At 33.1% G+C, this 19,348-nt stretch overlaps 5 protein-coding genes across 8 annotated transcripts in view; 3 read left to right on the top strand and 2 right to left on the bottom strand.

Moving 5' to 3' along the window:
• Nucleotides 1–19,348, top strand: part of LOC138187287 (U3 small nucleolar RNA-associated protein 15 homolog) — a 51,390-nt gene that overhangs the window by 189 nt on the left and 31,853 nt on the right. The window contains exons 2-5 of one of the 2 annotated variants that reach the window (XM_069127916.1): nucleotides 173–755; nucleotides 851–1,071; nucleotides 1,178–1,613; nucleotides 1,705–1,973. In XM_069127916.1, coding sequence (XP_068984017.1) covers nucleotides 173–755; nucleotides 851–1,071; nucleotides 1,178–1,613; nucleotides 1,705–1,940 — 1,476 coding nt within the window. In that variant the 3' untranslated portion in view covers nucleotides 1,941–1,973. Of the gene's footprint in view, nucleotides 1–172; nucleotides 756–850; nucleotides 1,072–1,177; nucleotides 1,614–1,704; nucleotides 2,754–19,348 lie in introns of those variants that run through there. The other variant, XM_069127908.1, reaches the window with a different exon arrangement.
• LOC138187314 (programmed cell death protein 7) lies at nucleotides 2,117–3,582 on the bottom strand. The gene is made up of 3 exons (XM_069127964.1): nucleotides 2,738–3,582; nucleotides 2,462–2,666; nucleotides 2,117–2,393 (listed from the first exon to the last, which is right to left on the bottom strand). Exons 1-3 carry the CDS (start codon nucleotides 3,570–3,572, stop codon nucleotides 2,270–2,272), a joined length of 1,164 nt encoding a protein of 387 aa, XP_068984065.1. The 5' UTR covers nucleotides 3,573–3,582; the 3' UTR covers nucleotides 2,117–2,269.
• On the bottom strand, nucleotides 3,540–4,581 carry LOC138187324 (tubulin-specific chaperone A-like). The gene is made up of 2 exons (XM_069127990.1): nucleotides 4,269–4,581; nucleotides 3,540–3,995 (listed from the first exon to the last, which is right to left on the bottom strand). Exons 1-2 carry the CDS (start codon nucleotides 4,396–4,398, stop codon nucleotides 3,769–3,771), a joined length of 357 nt encoding a protein of 118 aa, XP_068984091.1. The 5' UTR covers nucleotides 4,399–4,581; the 3' UTR covers nucleotides 3,540–3,768.
• On the top strand, nucleotides 5,052–8,691 carry temp (protein prenyltransferase alpha subunit repeat-containing protein tempura). The gene is made up of 2 exons (XM_069127951.1): nucleotides 5,052–5,324; nucleotides 6,340–8,691. Exons 1-2 carry the CDS (start codon nucleotides 5,248–5,250, stop codon nucleotides 7,562–7,564), a joined length of 1,302 nt encoding a protein of 433 aa, XP_068984052.1. The 5' UTR covers nucleotides 5,052–5,247; the 3' UTR covers nucleotides 7,565–8,691.
• Nucleotides 8,834–19,348, top strand: part of LOC138187271 (GRAM domain-containing protein 2B) — a 79,285-nt gene continuing 68,770 nt past the window's right edge. The window contains exons 1-3 of one of the 3 annotated variants that reach the window (XM_069127878.1): nucleotides 8,834–9,633; nucleotides 15,139–15,333; nucleotides 16,856–17,117. In XM_069127878.1, coding sequence (XP_068983979.1) covers nucleotides 9,549–9,633; nucleotides 15,139–15,333; nucleotides 16,856–17,117 — 542 coding nt within the window. In that variant the 5' untranslated portion in view covers nucleotides 8,834–9,548. Of the gene's footprint in view, nucleotides 9,634–15,138; nucleotides 15,334–15,462; nucleotides 15,711–16,855; nucleotides 17,118–19,348 lie in introns of those variants that run through there. The other 2 variants (XM_069127884.1, XM_069127894.1) reach the window with 2 other exon arrangements.

Genomic DNA, 19,348 nt, shown 5'->3' with positions numbered 1-19,348 from the left:
AAATTAAGTTTTCTATAATCACATAGTATTGTTTATTCATGATGCTCTCACGTATACAAAACTTAACCTAGAAGTAACTAGTATTTACGATTATTTATATATTATGTAAACTATTTAAGGGTATTGTGAAATTGAAATTTATAAAAATGTGATTGTGTCATTTGCTCTACAGGCTCCTGTTTTAGTTAAAGAATTTGGGCCAATCGATTATATCGATTTTTCTCCAGTAGAACCACATTATTTTGCTGTTACTTGTTCAGTCAGAGTGCAGGTATACAATCCAATTACAAAATTGGTTACAAAAAATCTCAGTAGATTCAAAGAAGCTGCCTATGGTGGATCCTTTCGTAATGATGGCAAGCTAATCTGTGCTGGTGGCGAAGAAGCAGTAATTAGGCTCTTTGATGTCAACACAAAAAATCTTCTTCGACTTTTTTCTGGGCACAAAGCTGCTATACATAGAACTTTCTTTACTGCAGATAATCTTCATATTGCTTCATTTTCTGATGATAAGACTGTAGCTGTTTGGAATATACCAAGTGAAAAGCAAATAATATCCTTTAATGAACATTCAGATTATATCAGAGCTGGTGCCGTTAGTCCTATTTCTAAAGACATATTATTGTCTGGTGGTTATGACAAACATATATATATGTATGATACAAGAACAAGCAAACAAATTCTTAGTGTAAACCATGAAGCCCCTGTTGAAAGTTTATTATTCTTACCCTCTGGTGGAATATTTTTATCTGCAGGTATGTTAGTTTGATTTTGATAAAATATAATATTTTTTTTAAATAAAAAGGTGTTTCACATATACATCTAATTATATTTTCCTGATTGTGAACAGGTGGGACAGAAATTCGAGTTTGGGATGCACTTGCTGGTGGCAGATTACTTGCCAAAATTACCCAACATCATAAAACTGTAACGTGTTTAAAAATAGCTTCAAATGGACACAGGATTTTGTCTGGCTCATTGGATCGACATGTAAAAATTTATGACTCTGGAACATACAAAACTGTTCATTCCTTGGATTATCCAAATTCAGTTCTTAGTATAGGAATTAGTGTAAGAAAAAAATTACATTTTATATTTTTAATCATAGTATAAAACAGCATTATACTTTATATTCTTAATCACAAATCGAAAGTCTGCATGCAATTTATGATTGCAGCCAAATGATGAAACAATAGTAGCTGGTATGGTTGATGGTTTAATTTCTGTGAGAAGAAGAGAGGAAGAAGTAAAAAGTGAAAAACTGCAATGTAAAAAGGTTTCATACAGACGCTCTGGAAGAAATTTACATACACCTCAAGTAGATGTTGTGGTGCATGAAGAAACGAAAGAAATTATGTCCAAACATGATACCTGTTTAAGAAAGTTCGAATATTCAAAAGCTTTGGATTGTGTCATGTCCAGTTATGTAGTAAATAAAGTACCACATGTTACGGTTGCACTTATGCAGGAACTTATTAGAAGGCAGGGTTTAAAACAAGCTCTTAGCGGTAGAGATGGCAAATCTCTTGTGAATATTCTTAAATTTCTGAATAGACATATAGGAAATATTCGATTTGGAAGAGTTTTATTATATGTAGCTAATGTATTAATGGGTATGTTATAAATTTTTCCTTTTTATATCTACTGTTTAAAAAGCACTTATTTCGAAAAGTATATATTTTATTCAAATCGAATTCTTAATAGATGTTTATGAAGATCATTTGGACGAACTTGCTGCAGAACCGCGAAAAATGTTTAGTATTTTAGCGGCGAAGTTAGAAGAAGAAGAGAATTTAATACTAGCATTATCAGAATTACAAGGAAAATTGCATATGATATTGTCTGCTGCGGAAAATATACTTCCTGCACCAGCGAAAGATGTCCAGACCTTGGAACCTTCAAGTGCAGCTCAAAAAAATTTAATTTTAAGTATAGCATGAATATAATTTAATACATATTATAATATGATTTATGTATCATAAAAAAAGTCTATACATACTTTTAATACGTATTTTAATAAAATTGAAACATTACATTACACGCTTTCAGTTCTAAAAGAACATTCAAATCATGATATATTTAATTAACTGCGGGTATAAATATTTAAAATACAGTAGACCAGAGAAGCGTTTATTTTTCTTAAATCATATCATATTTAAATGCGTATAATGCGTACTGTTTATATTTGTATAGTATAAATTATTAGACGATATCAAATTTTACTTATTTTTACAATCTAAAATCTACAATTGCATACTATGAGTTTATTTCATGAAACTTCTTTTTTTAAGCATTTTTGCCAGGCAGCAGAGGATGGCTCATCAGGCATTACCCATCCAATTGGTATTGCTGATGCATTGCTGTCTGTACTTATATACTTATCCCAAGCAGTTCTAGAAATAAAGCAGTTGTAGTAATGAAAATAGTAATAATATATAATTATGATAATAGTTACGTTTACCTTATAATAATTAGTTTGGTTAAATCTATATTATATTGATCAGATGCTATTTTTCTTCCAAATAATACTTTTTCCCATTCATCAAACAGACTCCTTTTTTGTTTTTCAATTCTTTCTTCATTATCATTTTTCAACATTAATCTTAAACCCTGTTCCTCTATCGAATACTCACGATCAAGCATCGACCATTGCTCTGTTAGTTTGGCTAAAAAAATATGTATATTTACAATGTGATTGTCAAATACAGTTATCAAAATAATTATTACAAATAAATACCAATAATATTATTAAATGCTTTATCTGCTGCTGAAGATAAATGTTCCCCTCTAGCTCTGGCAATATTGGCCTTAACATTTCGCAAATTTCGCAATTCTTGTAACAATCCAAGATATTTCCTAGCATCAGTTCTTTTCCCTCTAACATCAAATAAAATCATATCAGCATCTTTACGTAAATTTTCTTCTTGCTTTTCTTTCTCTATTACAGCTTGTTCCTTCCTAATCCATGAGTCAATTTGTGCATGCATTTTTGCTCTCCTTTCCATTCTCATTAATTTCTCATTTTTCCATTTTTCCCTTTTCATTTTTTCTCTCAACCTCTTTTTCTTTCGTCTTTCTAAATCTTTTTTTAATTGATTACAAAAATTCTGATCCCTAATAGGCTCTAATAATTTAACAATTTCTTCTTTTGCTGCATTACAGATACTTATCTTCTGTTGCCATTCTTCTTCTGTTAAATGGCGGCTATTTTTAAGCTCTGCACAAATTACTTTTAACTTCTCATTTAATTTGTATGCCGATGTTATAGCATTTTTAGTTATTGCAATCTTAGATTTTTTGTAAGTATTTCTCTGGTCATTTATATTATTAGATTGTTCAGTTTCTAGAAGAAAATTTTCAATATCTCTTTCGTCAGCTTGCCGTCTTCCTAAGTTAATTACTGATGTAGCATTCTCATTATCAGATATAGCAACTGAATAAACAATATTTTGATATACATTCATATTATAATTGGCATTATAAATGGACTGATCTATTGGATAAGACATATTGTAGCATGAATCCCTACAACTTTGTGCAGCATCCTCTAAACGACTTTGATAATTAAACATAATTGTTCAAAGTTACTTAATTTCTTAATTTCAAGTTATTTAATTTCAAAAAATATAATATACCTTAATACTATCACTTTCTTTACGTATGAAATGATTATTTTAACTCGTTTACAAATCTTATATTATCTTACATGAAAATATAGTTCTTTCAATTTTCGACAATATCTTAAAGAACTCAATAGACTTTGCTTTTTTAACACATCTCCATAATTTCTCCTTCTTTGGGAAGTTGAGCTTCTGCACCTTGCAATACCTTTTCTGCTTCTATATAATCTTCAACCTCTTTTAAATCTTGTTCTGTGTCCAAAATTTTTTTAAGTTCTTCGAAAGCTTTAACAAGACGTCGTTGACAATCTGGTATCATCATGAGAGATTCTTGAAGTACTTCTTCTTGCTTTTTTATATCATAACCATCTTTATCTGTAATAAAATTAAAGTGAGATAACTATTACCCTTCAAAGAAATAGAAATAAAGTGAACTTTTTATTGCATCATTTCATGTACTGAATACATTTACAGACATAATAATGAGTAATATATCAGTTGTTTAATCAAGTAAATATTTCAGCGTATTAAATGAAAAATAAAAAAGAAGGATATGAAAATGTTTGAATAAATAACACAGCTATTGAAAGGATCGAAATAACAAAAAAATACAACAAACTTTTGACTGCATTTTTCAAGTGTTCTCACCCTGTTCCTTTAATTTTTGTATCCTTTCACGTTGCTGTGCTGCTTCTTTCTCGTAAGTGACTTTTTCTTTCGCGAGACGTTTCACAACTCCAGTCTTAATTTTTAGAGTTCTTATACGAGGATCAGACATTGTTTGAATTTAAATATTTTACCTCAGATGCAGGGAACGAAGCGTTTACTGATTAAACGAGTTTTTCCTTATAAGGTAAGATGAATAGCTATAAATGAAATGAAGAGGAACTTTGTAACGTATAGGTTATACCGATTGATAGCCGGAGACTCCTCGTCGTATTCCATTAAGTTATGTTCTTATGACATGAACTTATCGAGAATGTCGATTATTTCAATCGATTATCTAATTCACGTTTAATATCTTTCAAATTCTGAAAAATAAAAATATTAAGTTAAAATCAATTAGCGTAAAACTTGCATGAAAAAAAGTGTGTTCTTCATATTTTAAAACAAATATCTTTTATGAGTATTAAAATCTACTTATTGTTTTAAAAGGGGAAAGTTTTTATTTCGATTAAATCATTATTTTAACAGTTATTGTTATATTGCATGACAGAGCATTCTGCCGTTAATATTTCTATAGATATCAATAGTAGTATAAGTCATTGTTCTATAAATATATATAACAAGATATTAATTAGCCTGATGTTTTAAAAATGAAATAATAAGCTACATGTTTATATTATTACATCTATTTAATTTGTTTTCTTAGAAAGAGAAATATATGTAGATTTAATATTTTCTTAGCACAATTCAGAGATAATAATTTCGCGCCATTTGATTTCGAACATTCGAGACTTGCAGTAAACTTCAAACAGTATCGCAGTATATCCCCCACACTTCCGCAGAAAAACGCTACATCGTGCCTGCATTGAAAGGTGCAGTGAGAGAAACAGAAGGGTTAATTGTGTATCGGTTTATACCTGATTTCCCGAGACATGTAACGAATAACAGTGACAAGGTTACAATGCAAGACGATATTTTCCCAGCTGCAGAGAAAATCCTTTCCGACATCGAAAATGTGGTGAAGAAGAATCCGTCACTGTGAGTGTTTTCTTAGATACATTACGAGGGCGGAGTCTTTAAAAATATCTATGAAATGTACCACTAAATCCTTAGATTTTGGTCTCTTAACGTGTTTATCGTATAGACGGTGTAACGTTTCACATAGCGTGTTTTAATTTTAATAAAATTATATCGTAACATCATCGTTGTACATTTTAATCGGACATAAGCATATACGACGCTTTGTAAAAGGTTTGCATAGTAAATACAGTATTAGCAATGTTGGTATCTGGTATTTACGATAGGAAACTGGCGCCATCGCGATTATTAAATCTTAATACTTACTATTGAATATGCTTTCTCTCTCTCTCTCTTTCTACTGTATAAAAATGCATTATATATACATTATAACATGTATGTATATTGCAAGTATTATAACTGCGTGCATCACGTATACCACATACCAATAACCAATAATGATAATATATATCAAACTAAATTCAGATATGTTAAAAATATAATTTTATAACAGTATGTACACATATGTACATCTAAAAGGTGGTACTATTCCTACATTATCCTATAAATATTCTTTATGTTGTTATGTAATTCATAACGTTCCTTCTGAGATATAATTTAAACATTTTTTAAATGTATATTGCCATACCTGTATTTATTTATATTGAATAATATTTAACCCTGATAAGCTCTGTGAATTTTTATGTTCTAACATATCTTTTATTTTAATAAGCATATAGTGCTGTAATGCTTGAAGAAAAATTGTAGTATAAAAGTTAAACTAGAAAGAACCTACTCTTCGTATAATTTGCTCAAACTTAAGAAATTCTTTAACAATAGAGAAACGCAATTGAATCGAAAATGATTCGAAGGATATAGAAGAGTTAATAAAAATTGTTCAATTCAGTTATATAAATTGGACATATTTATTGTACATTGAAAATTGTTATTCATTACTTAAGTTACTTTTTACAGCAGCAGTTGATAGAATGCGAGAATTCGCGTGAGTAAAGCCTTGACTCGTTTGCAATTTCAGGAAGAGTTTCGAAATAATTCCCGCGGAAGACAATGAGAACAAATCGCCTGTATTCCATCAGGAGGACTGTCTCGGGTTGGCGTCGTGGTGCGTGCAACCACTGTACTGCTACGCTTATCGTCGTCTCTTCGAACTTCGGCAAAATAAACACAGACGGGAGGAGCCAAGCACAATAGCAAGATGGTTACTGGGCGCGTTGTTATTGAATCCAGACGTCACGACGTTTTGGAATATGCGTCGGGAGTTAGTAAGAAGCCACAAGTTGGAAGCACCTGAGGAATTCTTTTTCTCACGATTGGTGCTTTATCATAAGCCGAAATGTTTCGAGGCGTTTGCCTATCGGCGGTGGTTATTGTCGTACATACTGAACAGTAAGGATGGACATTACGATCCGGAATCGGTGGAATCGCCCTTCTGTAGGGAACTGGATATAGCGACTACGTGCGCGGACAGATACGCGAGCAACTATCATGCCTGGAGTCACAGGCGTCATGTAATGACTCTTCGTGAATCGTGTGGATTCGCTTATCCGACTCTAGAGACAGAATGGAAGAATTCGCTGGCATGGTGTCAACGACACGTATCGGATTATAGCGGGCTTTCCTATCGACAGTTCCTGTTGAATAAGTACATGTTCGAATTGAAGGAACTGCCGAGGGAACCGTTTATAAAGTGCCCGGATGTCGGGGAGCAATGGAAAGAGGAACTGTTCGCTTACGTTAAATCGAACATCAGTGATACAGAGGACATGCATCAATTGCAGAGGTTATTCGGTAGAACGAACGCGGAATTCAGAGCGACTACTCCTTCGTCGAGAACGAAACAACATCAAACAGCGTATTTCCGTTCTTTGTCATATTGGCTGGAAGAATGTCGCGCGAATGACAGTGCTATTTGCATGTATAACGATCACGAGGCTCTCTGGTGTCATCGTAGATTCCTCGCGTATCTTCTTCTGCGTTTCATGGCGACGAATCATTTCTGTCACGGAGATGAACACAATGTCGACGGTCAATCCGATGACAGATCGGTTGAAAGAAAAAATGTTCAAAAATTATTAGCGGACAACGATGTGATGTTGTGCCACGATTTTCTCGTGCAAGCATTCCGCGCGTACACCAACAAGATCGCTGATCTCGCCACCAAACGGGATCAACACGAGAAGATGTTGGTTGAGAGGTTCTTTAAATTTCTTCAGAGTATCGGGTTCGAAATCAGATCGTGATTTCGTTGAGTCGAGGTTGTACTTTGGCATGGCGGATAACATATGCGCAATAATCGATATGCATTGATATGCCATTGTAAAAATAACGCAATAACTCTCTTATTCCGTATTCCACGCAGACGTAATTCCTAGCCGTATACTTTATTCATGAATTGTATCTCAATAATGCTCTCTCGTCTGATCTGTTTGCGCGGCGAATTCTGTGCGCGTAAATCAGTGCTGTCCACGAGAGGGGCCCCTTATGTGACTTTGTCCCCCTTTGCGTGTCATCATATTATAAGAGGAAAAGAAAAAGGGGAAGAGATCAAATATTATTTCTTTCTCTTTCTAACTCTCTCTGAAAATGAACGGATATAGGCGAGAAACTCATATTGGTAGCGTGTATGCGTAGCATATGCGACAGAGTGAGAGAATTCTTCTCTACACTCTGGAGTTGAAATTGAACAGCACTGTCACATAAATAAATGATATAGAATCGTTTACGGTAACGCAAGATCTAATGTACAATGTAGATGAAAATGGAATGAGTATCGATACTTATTTTTGAGACATTTACCGCGTATTATTTAAGGATATTTTCAATAACCGAGCACGATATTTCGTATCGTGATGAATTAACGGAGAAAAAGAAGAAACCAGAAGTTGGGCGATGTTTGATTTTCTAAACGTTGTCCGACATTTGAAAGAATATGTACCCTATGGTTGTGTGGTAAATAAGAAAAAAAGTGTCTTTTGAGGCTATAGGGAAGTATTATCACGGGATAAATGTGTATAGTCGAACGTTGATGAAGTATGATATGAAAAAAAGAAGAAAAATGTTAGTTTTGTAATCATGTGTTTTTAGTCACCTTGTAGAATAACAGAGGCCCGGTAACGCAGGCCGTTTACGTCGTCAGGCCAATTGTTTTGACGCCACTAGTACATATGCGACATTGGCCACGTTGTCCTCCTTTGGCACGACAACCTAACCAAAAATAAACCTTTCGACTTTTGACTGAATTTCTCGTCAGTCTACCGGGAACGGTCGTTAAACGCGTGCGATCGCCAGATTTCTTGTCCACCAAGTCCTATAACTTCCGTTTCATTGTTACATGTTAATAAAGTTCAGTGAACCCTGTCGACAACAATTCTTATCTTTTCATGCACTGTCCACCGATGCAGCTCCGCCTTTCGTACATGTACATATGTATCTCGTATAGGTTTTCTCATAAAACGGACTTGGCCCTAATGCGACGTTCCATTTGTCTTGACCTTAATCTTTCAATACCCTTCAGCTCTCGCAATTAACGTTCACACGTGCAAGAGAGAACAGAGAACGCAAAATCCGCGGGAAATTGCACGTCTCCAATAATATGATTACAAACGTTATTTTCGTCGATGCACGTAAAGTCGATTCAAAAAGATACCATGCATTTATCCTTTTATGTAATTGTACTGCATTTATGAAAACATGCTACAATTAATGATTAAGAACATCACTATTAAATGCTGTGGGATATAGTAAGAATACCTATAAATATCGCTGTTTTAGTTCTTTCAAGACAGTTTCGTGTCTTCCAATGTACAATAATGCCATCCTACATATTTATATACGATATTAACCGACATGTGATGATTCTAGTTAGTAAGCAATCAACAACACATTCGTCACTCAAACGATTAGTCGGTAAGTTTTGATGAGTTGTATGCAATACATTGATATACGTTCAAGGAATCAAAAGAAATTCGTATATTACATTACACATATCATTGTCAATGGATTACTCTTAATATATTGTCGAAACTTGCACGTGACTATTGTCTATTACGTCCATTGGTCGATGAGTTCGATTGTGCCACGAGGTACGGCGAGTCGGTCGATAGGTATCCTCAGAAATTCCACTCGAGGAGGCAACGTGACAAGGTGTGCAGTGGCGGGTCGGACGAGTTGTTTTCTCTTCGCTTGTTTATCCAAAATCGAATATATATATCGGAAGGCGAATCGATGACGTCTGATGACGGATCCACTTTTCAAAATAACCTCAATGATTTCTCCAAACAGAACCAGATGGAAATCGCTCAAAACAAAGGTAAGCCGAACTTTTTTCGTTGCTTATTACATTATCTACAATAACTTTATAATAACCAACGATCGTTTAGCCAATAATTAATTTTTGGAAATCTTTTATAAAATAATTCATTTTAATACTTTTATTGTTTAAGACGTTATAGGTTACAAACGTCGTAGTATTTTCTTGGTTTGTTGGTATTCATGGATAAGTAATTACTATTTTATATCGATGTTCTATACAGCGCGAGTATTTATAGCTTGCGTTACAAGCGTACCTAGTTGGAAGATTTGAACGATGGCGGAAAGTTCGATTTTTCAATTAGATGAATTTAGTTATTTTTTAGATGTTTAAGTATATCATGTTTGATTATTTTTATTGAAACTATTGTTTTTTGCATTTTGAAATCTTAGATATATTCGCGAGGACATTGTCGCAATACACCATACGAAATCTCTTACGTAAAAGGCTAGTAATGCTGTGAAAGTAGGCAGTAAGTGCTCTTTGTTACAATAAAAGTGGGCGAATCTTATCTTTCTGTTGATTACGCGCAATCTTTAGCTATTAAATTATCACAACGTTTAACGTATGTCGTATACATTTTAATGCAATATAACATACTTATTAACTAAAATACTAAGCTGCTTTTTGTTAAATTATACTTTTTATTATTACAAAGTGCACTTCATCCTTAATGAAGTATTCGCACGAAATAAATTTTTATTACTAAAATACTATCATAGTTAGAATTTGATACATTCGTATGAAAAACTAAGAATAAATTAATGATATTGAAACTAACAAAATAATTTTTTACATGACATAGAAATTTGTTAATAAAATAATATCATAATTGGAATTTGATATATTCATAAATTCATTCACCAGAAATCAATAATAAAATTTAACGGAAAATGATTATATGAAGATAGAGACTAATATAACATAGTCACATAAAACTGAAACTCACTCAAAAATAATATTGAAATTCGATGTATTCGTTGTAGAGATCAGCAATAAAGACAGAGAATTATTAAACTTTGACCTATTGTCGAATTAACCACATATAAGTTCGCTCCTTCCCGCTTGATCCTTTATTCGTAAACTCGGCATACATAAGAGAGTTCAGAACGGCTCCACTTAGCATGTAATAGTAGTTAGGATGTAAATTTTATTAAACAGCAATTCACGCGAGGGAGAAGTTTGCCTCATTTTGATAAACCGACGAAAATCCTTTAAGGGGATTAACGCATTATTAGGCAAGACACCCGTGTAGTGTTCGTAAAAAGTATTCTATTTAAAACGTGTACGTAAAACAATAAAGCAGCTTTTCAACCGATTTCTATAATTTTTTCTGGGATTATAAACCCCTATTTTTAATCTAGGAGTTAGAACCATGAATGAAGACGATGAGTCTCACGTGCATTCTCATGTACATTCTTTTAAGCGAAGACAACGACTTAGGTAATTAAAAGAAATTTTTCCTCTTGATAAAAAATTCAATGGTTTTAGGTATTTGTTCGTTTATTGAAAAAAATAATTGTAATTATTATGTGGATGCTTACACTTTTGTAGACATCCAATAATATCTCATGTATTTTTGCATTTTCTAATTTCATTTTATATTCCATAAATGCATAAATATCCATAGTTCAGTTAGTTCATCTTTACCTTTAATATCATAATTAATATAAAATAGAAAGAAATGGAAGAGTTGAAGAAATAGATAGTAAAATTAAAATATAAAAATATGACAAAATATGATAGAATTTATACGAAACTATTAATATTTTGCGTTAATAGTATTAATACTATTAGAAATTCTAATTGCATTTGTAGCAACTCAATTAATCCCATAAGACGATCTTCTTTTTAATGTTCCTGCTAGAAAATTAAAATTCTATTATCTACAGACATTACACACCGTAAATCATAACGGTTTAAAAATAATTTCCTAACTATTGTATACGATCGTAACATTATCTTGTTATCGTTTTACAAACATGTTACAATTAGAGACATTGCCTCGAAGATATCGTTGACATCGTGCATATATGCATATAATATGACCAGAGGATAGATGTTCGACATATAGTACCATATCTAGCATTATTGTCAGACGAACTTAACTCCACAGTGATTACCATCCATGCAACTAGCACATTGCAAACAGGAACTATTCGTTTACCTTACGTATTAAGATTTGCTGATGGGCGAGACATAAATTTTTCCACAGAGAAAATACCTATGTAGATACCTTTAATTACGTTTAATATAATTTTTTTAAATGTTATAGTTACTTATAATAAATAATCGATAAATAAATCGATAAACATACAGCGATATGTATTTAAATTTTTCTCAGATACTAAACATTTTTTCTAACAAACAAAATTTAAATACCAAGTATTTAAAATTAGAAAGATATGAAAGTGTACAATATAATTTACTAGATTTATATTTAACGTCAGCTTTGTAGCTGGAAGTATAATAATTATGTTTGTCTTTTATATTTGAAGAGGATCCTTTTCCCACAAATATATATAAATATATATATTTATAGATAAATATTATGATATTGTATGTGACTTATCACACTTGTCCTCTGTAGTATTCACAAAACCAAATATTTATAAGAGACCCCGTTATATTTTGACTCTGACGGTAGTCGCATAAATCTATTTTAACGTTTCGTTCCCCAACGGAGCGACTGATTCCATATAAATGTGACAATTTTCAATGCAATGCGGACTGACCTTCTATTTTAAGATCGGTTTAATCTGTCGTTGGCATGCTCGCCGTAAACAGAATGCACATTTCTTCTTGCAATGCGTCTCGTTACAAGTGTCGCGACGTACATATGTATGTATGTATGTATTATGCTCTGTCGCTTAGATAAACACATACTTCATTTGCGTAGTTTAGAAAAGCGTGTTATGTCAATTATTATGAAACGCACGATGAAGTCTGTATATAGATTTATCCTGCCAGTCATAAGTGCTAGAATATTGTATTATGTCTATTCATTAGGCACACACTTGAAATACACATACATTGCTCATAAGCATCCAAACATTTTAGCCAATTTGTAGCGACAATAACTTTACGTAAGAGTTAAAGAACACAAAGAAACTCAAATACTTCGACAATTATAATAGAAAGTGAAAAAAAATGCTAGATAGATTTTTTCGAAGGAAAGCTGTGCTATTTGATACAAATTTGCTGTTTGCCGTTACTTTTATTTCCTAGTTGTTTTATTAAAAATCTGTTATTTTAGTTATATATTAGATATCGATACGTGTTTTATAGAACCCGAAGCTTCCTCGATTCGGTATATTTCTACCTCCTTTAGTTAAAATATACTAATGTAAAAATATATGTAATATTTTTTCACTTTACAAAATACGTTGAAATATTTGAAAGTTTCTATGTTTTTTTACATGTTAAGTAAAGATATATAGTGTATAAAAATGTACAGTCTATTACGAAATATGCGATGACTGAATATTTTAAATTGAATGAAGAAAAACAAAAATTGCGTATATAATAAAACTTCAATTTTCTCTAATTTAAAATATTGTAATTATATCTATATTATATTATATTAATATTATAATTATAATTCTCTAATTAAAGGGAGCAGTACAAATGCCGTAGTCCTTATGGCTGGCATCGTCTATCTCTGTTTCGATTCGATTAAAAATAATTTCGTATAGAATCTGTTCTGCTTGTCGTGAAATATGCAGCTCTGAACTCGCGACTTTCTCTGTGAGGAACGGACGTGCATATATGTGCTCACTTAATACTAATTGAGACCGAATTAACGAGCACACGAATAAAATGGAACTTGAACGTGCTATCGGTCGAGCACCGACGATATTATATTGTAGTTATCATGGTACTCTTCGATCCGCCAACTCTTGTTTTCTTTAGCGTACGTACTTTTTCATTATCGGACTGCGTCAACTCGTGATCTGTTGTGTTCTAAACCTTGCTGCGTTCTTTTGATCGTTTTCCAGCCAATCGTATTTTTCTAACTTGAAGAGGTTTTCAGTATAAATAAGAAATATATTAGCTTCAAGTTGACAGTTACTATATTTTAGCTTTACTTTATGTTGGCTCTAATAGCTAAATCGGCTAACTTGGCTCTAAAAATAAATTCTTATTTACAATATCCAATACTGTATTCAATTTTCTATTAAGAAAATTATTTGTTATTTTTTTGACGATTACATCGTTTGTTATTTGAATTCTTTAATCAGATATATAAATGGCTTAAAATTTTCCTAAAATGCTATATACGAATGGAGAAAATTTTACAGGTTATTTATATCTTTGTAATTTCGAAAAGAACAATTCCCTTAAAAGTATTTCTCTACGATTATCACGTAGTTCCTTAAAATCTTCTAAGAAAGCGAGAAGAAAGTTTCCGCTCGAACGATTACTAACCTATTCCAAATCGTGGAAGTTTAATGTGATTACATTACTATGGAATTCCCAGATGTGTGCAATTCCGGAAATAATTGTGAATCAAGGAAGATACACGAACTCATACGTGTCGCAAATATGTTCAGGGAAATGCGGCAATCCCGGGAAGAATGCGCGGCTTATTGCCAAAAAGCCTGATTGTCCTTGTACCTAAGTGAGACATTCGAATTTTTAGTTGTTAGTCAGAGGCTTACAAAGTTGTTTTTCATACGTTGTTATATAATTTCAGTATTTTCCATGAGCAAAAGATTAGTGACTTTTAATACGACTCATGCTATATGTATGATATAAGTAAAATCGGTATAAAATTAGCAACAAAAGGATTCTTATCTTTTTCGATTTAGGGAGATGTACATCTGTCTAGAGATCCATAAAATAATTTCGAACTCTTAAAAAATGAATATGTACTTTCTAAATTTTGTATATGTCTATCCTATTTCTTTAATCATCTTCTTTTGTTTTTAATGTATTTTGTCATACGTTGTGACTCGTGATATTATCCTCCAAAGTCATTTTTTTTCATCTTCGAGTCCATCGATTTTCTCTTAAATAAGGCTGTATATTTTTTTTTATAAACTAATCGATGCACTTTTTATTGTTTATGGGAAGATATTGAAATACTTGTATCTGGAAACGATTAGATTTGAAGATATTTTATCATTTTATAGATATGATAAAGATTTTATAGATATAAAGGTATCTTATTTTATTTTGTAAAATTAATTGTATGAAAGACAATGAAAATATATATATAGGTTTTAGATCTTTCTTTGTTTTTCATATGATAAGTTTCATAAAATTAGAGTTGATAACTTTTGTGTAATACTTCTTTGCAAATAATATATGATATTAACATAAATATTAAGATAAAAGGCGAATCTATTAGTTTATAAAGAAATATTCAATTACATACGAATACATCCTAAAAAATGTCAAAATAATCGTATATGTTTATTTATATATATTTTTATTAAAAAAAATTTTATTTTATTTTATTTCATTTCTCAAAGTTTCTTTAACATAAGCTTTCTCCTTTAGATGCTTCTTCCAAAATACTTCGGCCACGAAAGATGTTAATACAGACGAGCGTTAATCTTCTCATTTCGTCGTATTCGACTTCTGGGCGATTTCTTTACGAAATTCGTGCAGCGTCTTTGTATATTATATTTCGTGTTTCACTGCATCGACCATCAAGGTTATTTTTTAACGCTCTGGGAATTGATCAGATACGAGGTAAGCCTGAATATGCACGAACGGATGGATGGCGTTGATTTGATTACAGAAGCATGTCTGTAATACGCTCACGTAACTTATGAGAAACCGAAGATATAGTACACTAATGCTAAGGTTGACGTGATGCAATAGGGTTTTAAACGAATTAAAGCAGTGCCGCCAAGAATAGGCAAGAAACGCGTCTTTGCTAATAACACCTGTTTCTTAAACATCATTTGCTTCTCAGCTCATTCGGTGGACCTTTCGTTTCGCATAACTCGATCGCGATTTTACACTTTGTCGTTCATCGATATATTCAGTTGATTTTATCGTCTATTAGTCTTTCGGTGAAAAGGAACGTATGTACCTGATAACAATGTCAACACGAGGATTCTCAGGTGAAAAACGTTACTGTTCATAAAAGGAATGAAAGTAAGAGTGTTGTGATGTGTCATCTGTATTTATAAATGTCCATCACATGTAGTTGAATGTCGCTTGGAGCTTGGACTATGGACTACATTTTGCATCTTTATCGTTTCCACTTTCGACGGTAGTTGAATTTGTTTTTAACATTGAAGTTGGGCAATTCCGAGTCTTCCATTGTTCGAGCAATAAATAATTATTTTTGAGGAGTGTTTCTGTGTATTTTTCGCATAATATCGGTTATTTTAACAAGTGTTTCCGATAACTGTAATTTCGATAATAAGATTTTGGTTAGATAGCACTAACGAAATAACTTTTAATAAAATGAAAATGTGTTTCAAAAGTAAACTTTGTTTTTCAAGTGTACAAATATTATGACTATAGAAATTTTCTTTCCGAAGTAATCCTTTATATGTTAATGCTTTTATCGAACACATGTTTTGTTTTCAAATAAGGTTATGGTATGTACAAAATGTCTTATCTTTAATTGTAAAAATATATATTCGATAGGAACATAAGAATTCATAGAAGAATATATAATTATTATAACATTCATAGTATTATATATAGTATATATTATAGTATATATGTTATTCACAGTATTTATTCCTTTGTACGAAACAACTCATTCAAATTAATCATCTTTAAATTACTTTATACAGATCATGTGCATTCAATTTCACATACTTCATAGAAATCGAAATGAATATCATCCATAGTTATGTCGAGAATTGTGAAATTAACATAAAGCTAACCTAGTAACCTAAACACTTCTACTCAGTTTGTTATTCGCCTTATTAAATCGATAAACATATGGAACAGCATATCTTTAGCTTTTTATTTATTTACTTTTTAATTTATTTATATACATATATTCATTTTATTTTATTTATATTTTTGTGTTTTCCTTTATATTTTTAATTTGCTTTATACACTTGCATTTATCTTTCATTTGTTTATTTACATTTTCACATTTATTTCACACTTAATCAACATAATCGTGATACTTGATTTAAGACAAACTCTCAGAATATAAGAAGATATAATTTAGTTCTTTTATGAATGCAAATTTGATTTCTTTTTTAGTGTTTATATAAATATCTCAAGGAACTTTTTTCAGACAGCGAACTAGGAACGTTTCGGCGAACTACGTCCCTCAGATTGGCAAAATCATCGAACTCAAGTACCGTCAACAGTAATCAATTGTACGTGTCGTCGAACGATGGAAAATCATCGGTGTCCATGACATGGACCACAGATAAAGGAGATACCATACCAGTTCGGCCCGCCAGGCACTCCGCACCTGCGATCGACGCACCTGCGCCGGAATACCTCGCCAGAAATCTTCTGCAGCTTGGCTGTCCCGCCGTGTCAATGCCCACGTAAGTCTCTCTGATCTATCGTGTGTGGACTAGTAACGGTTCAGTGGATCCCTCCGGATACATTCGTGGTAGAGATAGCGATTTCCGCAAACGCAATCGTCTCCGCGTTCTCTATCTCTCGTCTGGGATAGGAATACTGCGCATTTTGTTGCGAGAGGCTGACCATTGAGTGGTGCATAGGGTGTGTTACTTTAGATATAGGAGGATATAGGACCTCCCGTCCAGTGAATTTTGTGCAGATAACATTTTTTTGAGAATCGAATATTGTGATTAAAAACATAGAGTCGGATATGGTTAGGATAGCGGTATAATAAGTGAAAATAACATAGTGAGATCATAAATTAAGGCATTAAACAGCGACAGTCGTTGATGTGTTAGTATTTAGGGCTGTATGTATCGTGTAGAGGTCCTCTGAATTTTAGGCTACCAAAGTATTTCATTAAATCTGGATTGGTTACAGTGTTTGATTAAGATTATGATATTATAACGTCGTTGCTTTTTGTTCAGTAACAATCGTTATGCAAATAAAACTTAATATAAGATATTAAAGATTAGGACAAATATTTTTTGCACAAGGAATCTGAGTTGACGTCGTACGGACCTGAACCAGGCTCAATATCCTTGCATTTTCCAAAATGTCTCAAATTACTTGTTTTGACACCCAAACATGTTAACTAATTGCTGATTAATTTTAAAATTACATATCCTTTTTAATTATCATGCGTTATTTCTACATATGGTCATTTTTGTTCTGTGTATTCTACAAATCGTTCATATAGAATCTCGAATTTGCATCTTGCATTTCATCGTCGAATATATTTCGTTTTATTGAATGAAAAGTTTCTAGCTCATCGACGATACAAATATTTTATACAAATTGAAAATTCAGGATCACAGTCATAAAAAAATTTCGATCCAATTTGTAGACAACCCTACGACAGAATCAAAAATTTTCATTCACGCTGGACCCACGATTCTTCCGCTACGCTCCTGTCAGTCATCGCGATGCACACCGGTAGTTGCTTAATGAGGAAATTATTCTTATTTCATCAATCCATGAGGCAATTAAACGTCCACCGTAAACTCGTATCAGCCTAAGACTGTGCACGTGTATCGCTCTGTTTCACTCGCGCTATTGCGGTCACCACGCAATAAAGAGAGACGGAAATAGATTGGGTTAGTCCGGGAAACAACATTCGCGATCAGCTGACCGATACCGCGGTCCCTCTATCGGCCGTTTTCCCGAGATAGCGGTGTGTGCAGCGATGCGATCCCATCGTTTCAGTTAGATCGCATACATTCCCACGTGTACACACGTTTACAAATCAACTCGTCTATATAGCTATACAACCAGCAGCGTGGTGTTCGGTCAATAGCTGGCAGGACTGGCGCAGACGCGCCGAAACAGCTGAGTGTGCGTTCACGTACATCCAATGGTGCTGTACCATTGGCGTACATCCGCGAAAGCCTCGTCTAGTAGCGAGGAGTCGCACGAGCGCGGACTGCAGCACGTTCGGCACACCGCATTGCTGTATTTTCACCGCAAACTTTTGTTGGAATCACGTAGTCCACGTTGTATACCCTTGCACTTTGATCGAGAACAAACTAAACGAGTTTTGCCTATTTTCAAAATACCCAAATTGTGTCGAGATAAAGGAAGTTGGTGCATCGTGTTAGAAGAAAGATTCTTCGAAAGGTGGTTCGAATCTGTCGGTGGTTAGTTTCCGAATACAAGAGGAAAACAACAGGAGGAAGAGGACTTGCGAGAGAAAAAGTATTTATATGTCATCCGATAAAAGTTTCATTGATCTGCCGAGCAGCTTCTCAGAGAAAAATGATGCTGCAACCGTATTGACGTTCGAACGTCTCCACGAAAAGTTGTCAAGGTCTTTGTTGTTATGTAGCATGAAGACCGGAAGGAGTGGATAGGAAGTCTGGAGTAATTGAAGCGACTATTCGTGAGTCGTGGGAGAAGACCTAATTTTAAGTCAGTTTTTGTATGTGACTGTGTAGCCGTGTAACGTGGGACAGTGGCGCCCCTCTACTGGACTGCTAGCTACGATAACACTCATCGCAGGTGTGACTTTTTTAAACTCGTTTCTCGTGTCACCCATTAAGTCCCGTGTCCCATAACGGTATTTTGGCCAACTATGTATTTCTAGACGTCACGAAAGTTACTAAATCACAGACTCATTTTTATATTCGCCAATTATGACTCTATTAAATGGAAT

Source organism: Bombus flavifrons, chromosome 2 (genome assembly GCF_040668555.2).
Source record: "Bombus flavifrons isolate JBK064 chromosome 2, iyBomFlav1_principal, whole genome shotgun sequence".
In the NCBI taxonomy this organism is placed as follows: domain Eukaryota; kingdom Metazoa; phylum Arthropoda; class Insecta; order Hymenoptera; family Apidae; genus Bombus; species Bombus flavifrons.
Note: the sequence above shows the minus strand (reverse complement) of the source record. Positions and strands in the feature narration are given on the sequence as shown.